At 52.6% G+C, this 10,328-nt stretch overlaps 1 protein-coding gene across 1 annotated transcript in view; it reads left to right on the forward strand.

Annotated features, from left to right (window-relative positions):
- The first annotated feature begins 864 nt into the window (after positions 1-864).
- The window catches only part of KCNS1 (potassium voltage-gated channel modifier subfamily S member 1), a 12,533-nt gene continuing 3,069 nt past the window's right edge, over positions 865-10,328 (forward strand). Inside the window, exons 1-2 of the mRNA XM_017735452.1 lie at positions 865-5,057; positions 10,023-10,325. Coding sequence (XP_017590941.1) covers positions 4,092-5,057; positions 10,023-10,325 — 1,269 coding nt within the window. The 5' untranslated portion in view covers positions 865-4,091. The remainder of the gene's footprint in view (positions 5,058-10,022; positions 10,326-10,328) is intronic.

Genomic DNA, 10,328 nt, shown 5'->3' on the forward strand with positions numbered 1-10,328 from the left:
TAAGCGGGGAGCCGCCGTGCTAGCACCCACACCCCGGGATGCTGCTGGGTGCCGGGGCGCAGGGACATTCCTTCCCGTCCCTCTGCGGGCGGGTATAGGGGAGTCCCTCGCCCAGAAGCCTGCCTCTCCCGGGGGCTGCAATCCCCCTCCCCGGGGAACGGAGCCCGGAGGTCCCTCTGGAGAACTGTGCACGCTCAGCGTGAGACCTGGGAGTGGAGGCTGGCACAGCGCTGGGCTGTTGCTAATCACCCTCTCCTGCACCCGAGGCGAGCAGGGAGTCCCCCGTCATCTCCATCTCCAGCCCTGGGCATTTTAGTGGCCTCTCAGCGTACAGCAGCAGCTCATGCTCTGCCTGCAGGGAGCAGCCAGTAGTGGGAATTCCCCTTCCATTCTCCCCACTGCCTGCCTGGCAAACCCCCGGACCGCCCAAGGCAGGGCTTGGTCCTGAGCATCTTCAGGCCGATGAGCAGAGAGACGCTCAGCAATGGGGATGGGGCTCTGCAGGGGCAATTTTGGATGACCAGAAAACAGATGTCTCCCCAGTCCTGTCCCAGTGTATGGGGACACCACCCTGCAGGAGCTGGGAGGTCACCCAGCCCCACTGGCCCCCTCAGGTACTCAGCAGGGGACCCCCAGTCCTACCCCAGTCCCATGGATATCCTGTATAGGATCTCCTCAGTGGTTTGCAGCCACCACCCCTGCACACCTGGGACGTGCACAGTCACAAGCCCTGGGTGACAGGACATTTAGGTCTAGGCTACAGGCAAAGGATAAGAGATTCTTCCTCCTCTACGCATTTCTAATGGCTCCTTTGAGACAAGCCACACGACTCCCTGCTGGGAAGCCTCGCTGAGCTGTAAGTACAGGGTTTTTTATTTGGACTGTTAATCTAAATCCATTGTACCTGGTTGGAAAAGACCCTGTGTGCAATGCTCCCTGCACTTGCTGCATCCTCACTTGAATGTCTATTAGCACGTTTCTTTCCATTCCCTTGAGTTCCCTCTGCCAGGTAGAATAAATATACATAACTTCCATTTGAAAGTCTGTGAGAAAAAAAATATGTTGTCAAGGGAAACTCTTCTAGCATTTCTTATAGACATGCTTGATCTGTTTTATATTTTATTTTTACTGTCATAAATGCATATATCAGGGATTTTGTTCTCCACAAGACAGATATTAATTTGAACGCCCAACACCCAGCTCACACTGGGCTTGTGTAATTCTGACGGTTGTCTCAAAATAGCTTACAATATATTTCAACATTTATCAGAAAGAGACTGGCTTTATCTCTTCCCTTTTTCCAATCATTCATGGAAATTTTGGGTCAACTAAAGGAAAATTTTGCAAATTCACTTTATCACAGACAGACACATTTGTATTCTCTGTCCGTCATGCTTTTAAATAAAATCACCCAAGCTTCCCAAAGTAAGCTTCTGTTTCCTAGCTGATATGCCTGCAAATGTGAATGGGGTGCACACTTTGATGGTCCAACAGGGGAGATCATGCTGGGTCCCAGTTCAAAGCCCAGTTTTGTTCTAAAGCTGAGCTTAGCTGTTTGTGAAACAAGTAGGCAAGAGAGTTATAAAACTATTAATTCCTGCTTTAGACTTCTAGATGAAAACTGTATTTAGGCAGAAATAATTTGGTCTATTCAGAAGTGAACGCCAGAAAGGAACATCTCTGGCAGTTTGTGACCCTTCTCCTTGCTCTGCAGGAGGGATAGAGGGATTTCCCTGGGGTACAAAGCTTGCAGGGTCCTGACATCCACCTTTTTATTTTGAGCTGGGAGGGAGGTAGGAGCCGTCTCCCTTCTGGCTCCCACGATTTGGCACATTTCACCCAGAGCCATGGCCGTGCACTGGGGGTGGTCCGGCTGAGCTGGAGCAAGGCTTCAGGCTTGTCCTGCCATCCTGGGCTGTCCCGTGCCCCAGCCCAGCCCCCAAACCACCTTGCCTTTGATTTTGGTGGAATTTGGTCTGACCTTTCAGAGTGGCTGCTCTACAGGGAGGGTGCAGACAGAGTCTGAGGCTGATTTTGGGATAAGCTGGATCCCACAGCTGTACCTCCAGGCCCCCCCATCTCTGTGTGTGCTTATAGCCTGAATGCATGAGCATCCTTCTGGAAGGAACCTGGATTAGTCATCCCTACCCCACAGATGGGCTGTGTGATGTCTTCTCTGGAAAAGCTCATCTGTCACTGAAATTCCAATTTATCCCTGAAAAGAAGTGTTTACACCCCTTCTTCTCCCTTGCTTTTGGCTTAAGCGTTAAAAAAATTGATCCTTCTCCTTCTTCCCTCCCCTCTGAAAGGCAAGACAATGAGTCCATTAAGCTCTGAGGTTTATCACGAGCCGGTTGCCTCCTCCAGACGTGGTGTAATGGAAGCGCTGGTTGTGGTGCAAAGCTGTGCCTTTAAGGAGCCCTGGCTGGGAGATGCAGTGGAGTTCTCAGATGCCTTTGCCAGGCTGTTTCACACAAACCTGGCATTTCCTGCACCCACAGCCCTGATCAGTTTAAAAACACCTCCAGGGCTTTACCATGGCTCCATTACCTGTTCCTCTGCAGCTCTGCTCTGACCTCCAGATTTAGATATGAGCATGTCCCCCAGGTCCCTGCCAGTCTGACAAACCTTTTACACCGAGTTTCTCAGACACTGGAAAGCAGGTAGAGCCCTGGTGTTTGCCCCACAACCCCTGTGAGATGGCTGGTGAGCAACAAAGGGTTGCAATGGGGTCTGTGGGAGTCCCCTGGGTGGAGGGACCCACCTCGTGTCACTGACCCAGCCTTGGCCCCCTGTGGTTGCTGTGGGACCAGGCTGTCCTGTATGGGGTGTGCTGGCACTTCAGCATCACTGCAGGGGCTGCAGCCTTTTTTCCCTCGGCTCCTGCTGCCTTTCTGTGCCCTCTGTGCCAGTACCCCTAAAATCTTGGAAAATTCTGTGGGTGACACAAGACAGGAAAAAATGTAATTCCTCAACCAAGAAAGCAGAGCAGTGTCCCTCAAGCCTTACCACTCCATGCCAGGAGCAGGGGGATCCCATCACTACAGGGCTGCTCCATGTGTCCCCTGGTTGTTTTGATGAATAATGTAGGTGGAAAAATCAGATTTCAAGGTGGTGCATAAAGATCACAACCCTTTTTATTTGCCTTTTTGCTCTAAATTTCTGGTCAAGACAGGTAAATGCATCTGAAGGTGTGAAAATGCTTTTCTTTCTTTGATGCTTTAAGTGTTTTTCATTAGAAAATAGAATTTCTGCTGCAAAAAAAAGCCCAGCTCCCTGAAACTTATAAATTCCTAAAACACAGTGGAAATCGAAACTCTGGCTTTTTATTTCCCCATCGACATACAGATTTTATTCAGTCATCAATGATTCTGAATCATGTTTCTGTTATGTTTCAACATTATCAAAATAATCTTAATATTTTACATGGCAGAACACACAAGAGGAAACAAAACAGGCAGATGAATTGTTTTGACACTTCTTCCTCTCAAATTCTCCCTGAAACTGACACCTTCTGTGACAATACTTTGATTTGGCAAAACTGCCTGTGCTGCTGGAAAGATTGAACCGTCTAAGGACTTTTTGACCAGGCCTAATTAGCAGCGTAGGTAGTGGGGCTACAAAGCACTTCGGCAGAATCGCAGCAGTGGTGATTTGACAAGATCTAATTTTTCCTCCAGGAGACTCTTTGGGGAATAAATCCTCTCTTCAGTGACTAATTACTCGTTTGAAGAAGGAGAGCCCCATGGGTGAGGTGCTGGAGGTGCATTAAACTGCCTTCCTTAGGCCATTAACAACTGGCAAAGGGAGAAATTTTAGGAGGTAAAAAAGCAAGGAAAAGTTTCACCTGGAAAAATCATTGGCTTTTCTTTTTTTAGCTTCCATACTGCAGGAGAGCAACTGTCTAAAGCTGTTTCTCTCCCCTTCTTTTGCCTTGGTCCTCATTTTCAAAATGCAAACATCCCTCCTCACTTCCTAGGGTGCTTCTGGCCCCCCTCTCACCCAGGAGCACCCGGACCTGGGGGAGCCCTGTGTCCCCTCCAGCCCCGCTGTCTCATCCACAGGTGGAACCCGCTCCTGCTCTGCTGATCATGGTCAACAAGACCTTAAATTACTGGGGTCCCAGTTTTGAGGAGGACGTTATCAACATCAACGTGGGGGGTCTGAGGAGGCGGCTCAGCTCCAGCGCCCTCTCCAAGTTCCCCGACACCCGCCTGGGACGGCTGCTCTCCTGCGACTCGGAGGAGTCCATCCTGCAGCTCTGCGATGACTACGACGTGAGTGCCAGGGAGTTCTACTTTGACCGAAACCCCGGATTCTTCCTCTACGTCCTCCACTTCTACCAGACAGGGAAGCTGCATGTCATGGAGGAGCTGTGCGTCTTCTCCTTCTGCCAGGAGATCGAGTACTGGGGCATCAACGAATTCTTCCTGGACTCCTGCTGCAGCTACCGCTACCACGAACGCAAGCTGGAGAGCCGGCACCACAACTGGGATGAGGAGAGCGAGGTGAGCAGCGTGGACACGTCCCCTGATGAGATCTCTGACATCAACCACGACCTGCTGCGCTACAGCACCCTGCGCTGTGGCAACGTGCGCAAGCGCCTCTGGCTCACCATGGAGAACCCCGGCTACTCCATCCCCAGCAAACTCTTCAGCTTTGTGTCCATTAGCGTGGTGCTGGTGTCCATAGCCACCATGTGCATCCACAGCATGCCCGAGTACCAGGAGGTGGATGAGAATGGCAACGTGCTCGATGAACCCATCCTGCACAAGCTGGAGTATTTCTGCATCTCCTGGTTCACCTTCGAAGTATCCTCCCGCCTCCTGCTCTCACCCAACCCCAGGAAGTTCTTCACGCACCCACTGAACCTGATTGACATTGTCTCAGTGTTGCCCTTCTACTTCACCCTCCTGGTGGATGTGACCATGGGCAGTGACTCGGAGCTGGGCAACCTGGGCAAGGTCGTGCAGGTGTTTCGGCTCATGAGGATATTCCGGGTGCTGAAGCTGGCTCGGCACTCCACTGGACTGAGGTCACTGGGGGCCACCTTGAAGGTAAACTGGCTCTCTATCTCCTTGTCTACTCCTTTAGTCTCTGGGCAAGAAGGAGACTTCTGGCATGGCTGGGGGATGTGGAAGTCCCTATTTGCAGTGAGCTCCCAGCTCTGGGTCGTGCCTGGCAAGCTTGCTTGGGGTAGTGGGTTGGGCTGTTGGTGTGTCTGCTAAAGAAAACAAGTGTGAGGAGCACTGACTGCAGGAGTGCTCTGTACACACACAGCACAAACACCAATCCACCCCATTTTGCCTCGTGCAGCACTGGTGCCTCCAGGGTCTCAGCCATCCCACTGTGGTATGAAAGCCTCATTGCACAGCACTGGAATAGACTCAGCCATGCATGGGTGGATGGGGATGTCCCACCAGAAGTGAGTCAGTGTCTAGCTGGGCTGAGAGTGACCTGCTGAGCAGGGAGCAGGCCAGCCAGCAGCTGCTAGGTATGCTAGCACCAGTGTGCATGGCTCAGGGCTGCTCCTGTCCCCAGTCTGGGAAAAGGGGAAACCTCCTACGGGCATGCTGCCAGCTGACCAGAGGCCAGTGTCCAACCCCTGGTGCCTGGCCATTTAGGGAAACAGAAATCATGGTCCAGCTGAGCTGATACAGTGAGGTTGGGTCTGGCACAAAGCAGCAGTAGAAAAACAAAGGGTGACTTGCATGGCCTGGGACAACCAGCCCCAGACAGGGTCTGTGCCCTCAGCAGAGCCTGGGTTACCAGCAGCTGCCCCCCAGTGTGATGGAAAACTTGGCATGCAGGGCTGGGGGAAACTGGTCCCAGGACCATGTGGTCCTCAGGAGGAAGGTCTGGAGGAGGAAATGCTGACTGAGTGGAGGACCAGGGTTCAGGTATGCCTAGAAAGCATCCCTGCAGGTTTGGTGAGAGGGTCCACATCCCCCATAACACGCCCCAAGGCTGTGTTTCTCCAGACCCCCATGCACAGCACCCCCGGCCTCTTCAGACAGACCAAGGGCAACTTGAAATCTGCCACGCAATCCTCACTATCCCCGTGCTGCAGCCAGATCTCTGTCACTGCAGCTCAGTGGTGAAACAGGACCAGCCTCCACACCCAGTGTGGTTTGGCTCACCCCCACCATCTCTCCCCTCCACCCTTGTGCTAAGGGCCATGTTCTTGAATCTGGGGAGAAGGAAACTCACCTCCTGTGCTTACACAGAAAATCCAGACTGGTGCAGAGGCAAATTAAACTTGGCCTTTAATTGTCCCTGGTTCTTGGTGATTGCGTCAATGGGAATCCTAAAAGCTGATCCTTGAGCCTGCTAAGACTCAGAGTGATACATGCTCCCCATGCCCCACAACACATGGGGCTCATGCTGGGCATGGGGGACAATCAACAGGGCAAACACCTCATCTCTGCCCCTGGGCCCCATGTTCAAACCAGAAGGCTGTGTTTTCAAGCACTGCTTGTGCAAATATCCCTGTGCTTTCCCCTCCTCAAACATCTGGTGTATCAAACAAATGGCCAAGGAAGCAATCTTTGTGACAGAGCCTGAAATTCAACCAAAGGGACACCCTCCTCTCACTCAGTGCCTGGCATGGGAGGGAGCTGCAGCTCCTCATGCTGCTCCCTCTGAAGGGCCATCACAGGGATGAGTAGCTGGGGACACCCTGTTTTTGCTGCTGCAGCAGTGACAGGGCTGGCATGGGGTGTACTGGCATCAGCAGGACTCGGCTGCTGGAGTTGGACCCATTCCCGTGGCTGAGTCATGGAGAAAAGGAACCATTGAGTGTGAATGGGGTTGAGGATGGGCAGCAGAAAAGGTCTTTTGCCAGCTTCTGCTGTGAAGCAGGATCAGCCCCGCCCAGAACTAATCCTGCAGAGCCCACAGAGCATCAAAATACTCCTGGCATCCTCAAAACCTGATGAAACAGAGTCCAGGGAGGGTTGTCCGAAATGAAGATGCCTGAAGTCCTACCTGCATCATACTTACTTCTGAACACTTACCTTGAAAGAGCACTGACAAGTGACAGACCCAGGTAACACTGCTGGTGAAATTTAAGTAAAATTGCAGACGTAGAAAGGGCTCCCTATGTCCTGTCAGTGCTCCATCCAAGCATGAGCAACACCTTTCAGCAGAGCAGGCACTGATGGACTCGTGCACATTACTAAGCAGCAAACGAGATCTGGGGAGCCGGCAGTGTCCCGGCTCCAGCTTCTGATGAGCAGCTGATTCACCCAGTGACATGCTGGGAAGTGCCCCTTCCTGGGGACTCTGTAGACAGCTCTAAATGGGGATGAGCAAAGACACAAATCTGATGCAGCAGCTTGGCGTTGTGATTTAGTGGGCACATAAATTACAATGACTTGTTAATCATAATTTACTTCCTATTGCAAGAGCAGAAAGCAGGAGCAGAGCAGCGAAGGCTGTTAACAGCCAGGAAGCGGGAGCGATGGCTCTGGCAAGCTGAGTGATGGTTCCGCTGCCACGAAAGTGCTAGCAGAGGGAATTCTGCCACTTGTGCATCATAAACCCTGAACAGTCCTCAGATTGCTTGGGGCCTGATCCACAGCGTGTTTAATTTGAGGAGAGGCTTCCTACACATCTCTGCTCTTCCTCCCTGCCATGCTCGACATCCATTACCGCTATTGCGGCTCTGCGGGTGCGGGTTTGGAGCCCCTCTCCCACTGGCAGTCGATAGATGTTGGTCCCTGGGTAATTGCAGCACATACAGGGATCTTCAGGAGTTGCTGTCTGTCCCCCTCAGGGGCCTAAATGTGTAAAGAGGCTGGAACTGCACTTCACACATCACCCTGCTGTCACTACCATGGGCCACCTTTGCTCGGTTTCCACACTGGTATTTCTGGCAAGACTCAAACTGGGCTCTTCCATTCTGACTGTCTTCTGCTGCACTGGAGGAAAGATGTGCATTTGGCAGGAATCTGGAGAGACTGCTACTTGGAGGGCTTTTTGCTGGAGTCTTTTATTACCTAGCACTGCCTCTCCCAAGGCTGGCTACTTGCTAAGCCTGCAACCCCCCCAAACCCTGGATAAAACTGCATCCCACCCAAACCCTGGCTAAGCCTGAATCCCAGCCAAACCCCAGCTGCAGCTGCCTTCCCCCTCCATCAATGAGCAAACCAGAAGTTTTGCAGATAAATGGCTGCAAATAGGTGGCAGCCAGTGCCTGAGGATCAGCTGGGACATTCCTGGAGCCTTCCCTGTGCTGCAAACCTTGACCCTGCCTGTAAACTGAAACAGCAGGAGCTATTGAGCTGCCTGACATTCCCTTTGCCTTCCCCCTCCAACACATCCCAGGGTCAGAACAGATACTCTTTAAAAATGTGTGAGGTTATTCGGTGCTGCTGGTCCCCAGCTGGGATGTACAGACCTGCTGTTAACTTCCAGCCAGAAGCAGGTTTTTCTTGGCCAAGTGATACATCCTTGAAACTCGGTGGCTCTGAGCTGTTTGTCCTCCTCGAAGAGCTCCCGTGGCACTGCTATAGGGCATCTGCAGCCACAGGTGAGGGAGGAGAAAGAAGAGGAGGAGGAGGAGGAAGGGGAGGAAGAGGAGGTTGTTTGGTATTACTGGCATTAACTAAGCAGCTTTTGCCAGCTGTCCAAGCAAAGTCTCCTCGCTCCCTGCCATGAATCCACCTCCTTTAAGTCTCATCCTGACCACAGAAGCCTTTTCCCACATCTGCTGCTGTTTGCTTTGCTCAAATGTTGTTTCCTTTAGCCATTATGTGGTCTCCAATAAAGCATTCTCTGCTTGTTAGGAGACTGGGAAAAAATCCCCACGATCAAAGCTCTGCTTTCCTTTCCCCAAAAGATGAAGAGCAAACTGGCAGGTCACTGGGCAGAAACATCCAAAAAATTCACTTGTGGCAGTCAAAAAGTGGTTGGACAAGCCCTGCTGGGAGGATGGTGGTGGCAGTCCGTCCCCTGGCAGTCCCTTCCCGGCATGACTTGCTGCCTTGTCCTCCAGCTACCCACAGCCTTTTCCCCCTGGGCTTCTGGCACAGGTTTTATACTTTGTTCAAATATTAGAAATACACAAAGAAAGATTGCAGCACAAAGGTTTTAGGTTGAAACCAGAGAAACAATGGCTTCTTCAAGGAGCATTGCACACAACATCAGAGTTGGGTGTCCCATGGCTCTGTTCCCACCAAAGCTCCCAGACCCCTTGGGCTCAATCTCATCAAGCTGGGGCTTGCAGCACCCTGTTGGATGGGTCTAAGACCAGCCCATGCTGACACTGGATGGATCCCTGGACTGCCCTGATGACCAGGGGTGTTTGGTTTCATGTCAGCTCTGATGTTTACTTGGAGTCTCTGACGGAGGGGCAGCAAAGCCTGAAGGGAATGTAATTATCTCAGAAACAGGAGTAACAAACGCGTGTAACAAAGCGTTTCACAGATGCTGAGGGTCAGTGGTGTTGGGGTACAGGAGGTACCCAGGGACTCTGGGGTCCCCAGGGAGCCTGGGCTGAGACCTGGGTAAGAGCTGAGCTGCGCCTGCAGCAGAGGCCACGTCCTCCCAGCGAGCAGTGCCAGCAACTCAGGAAGGTACAAATTGCCTCTTTTAGTGGCTGCCTATTAGGTGGTTTCTGGGGATCTGCCAAGATAAAAGGAAAATGTGCTAAATATTGTTAGCTGAGATCAGGCCAGAGTGAATGCTGGAGGCAGGGGAGCAGCCTCTGCTGGGGATCCCTGGCTGGGGAGCACAGATTTCCCTCCCAGCACTCGCAGGCTGGTGGAGTGCAGAGAGGCAGCTGTGGGTGCCAGGAACGATTCCTGGCTGCACCACTCACTCCAGATCTGAGTCACCCTTGCACTCCCCACCCCATCCCAGTCCATCTCTGGAGCAGGACAGAGGTGGATAGAGCAGAGATCCCTGATGGAGGCGTGCAGGTAGTCTGCAAGCGTCTGTGCAGGGCTGTGGGATCTCTGTGTCCTGGCTGTGCTGGGTGTGGTGGCCCCCACTGACCAACGCTCTGCTTTGCCTTCCAGCACAGCTACCGGGAGGTGGGGATCCTGCTGCTCTACCTGGCCGTGGGGGTCTCTGTCTTCTCTGGAGTGGCCTACACTGCTGAGAAGGAGGAAGACGTTGGCTTCGACACCATCCCAGCGTGCTGGTGGTGGGGCACGGTCAGCATGACCACCGTGGGCTACGGTGACGTGGTGCCCGTCACCGTGGCGGGGAAGCTGGCGGCCTCGGGCTGCATCCTGGGGGGCATCCTGGTCGTGGCACTGCCCATCACCATCATCTTCAACAAGTTCTCCCACTTCTACCGCAAGCAGAAGGCGCTGGAGGCG

Source organism: Corvus brachyrhynchos, unplaced genomic scaffold (assembly GCF_000691975.1).
Source record: "Corvus brachyrhynchos isolate BGI_N302 unplaced genomic scaffold, ASM69197v1 scaffold10, whole genome shotgun sequence".
Lineage (NCBI taxonomy): Eukaryota > Metazoa > Chordata > Aves > Passeriformes > Corvidae > Corvus > Corvus brachyrhynchos.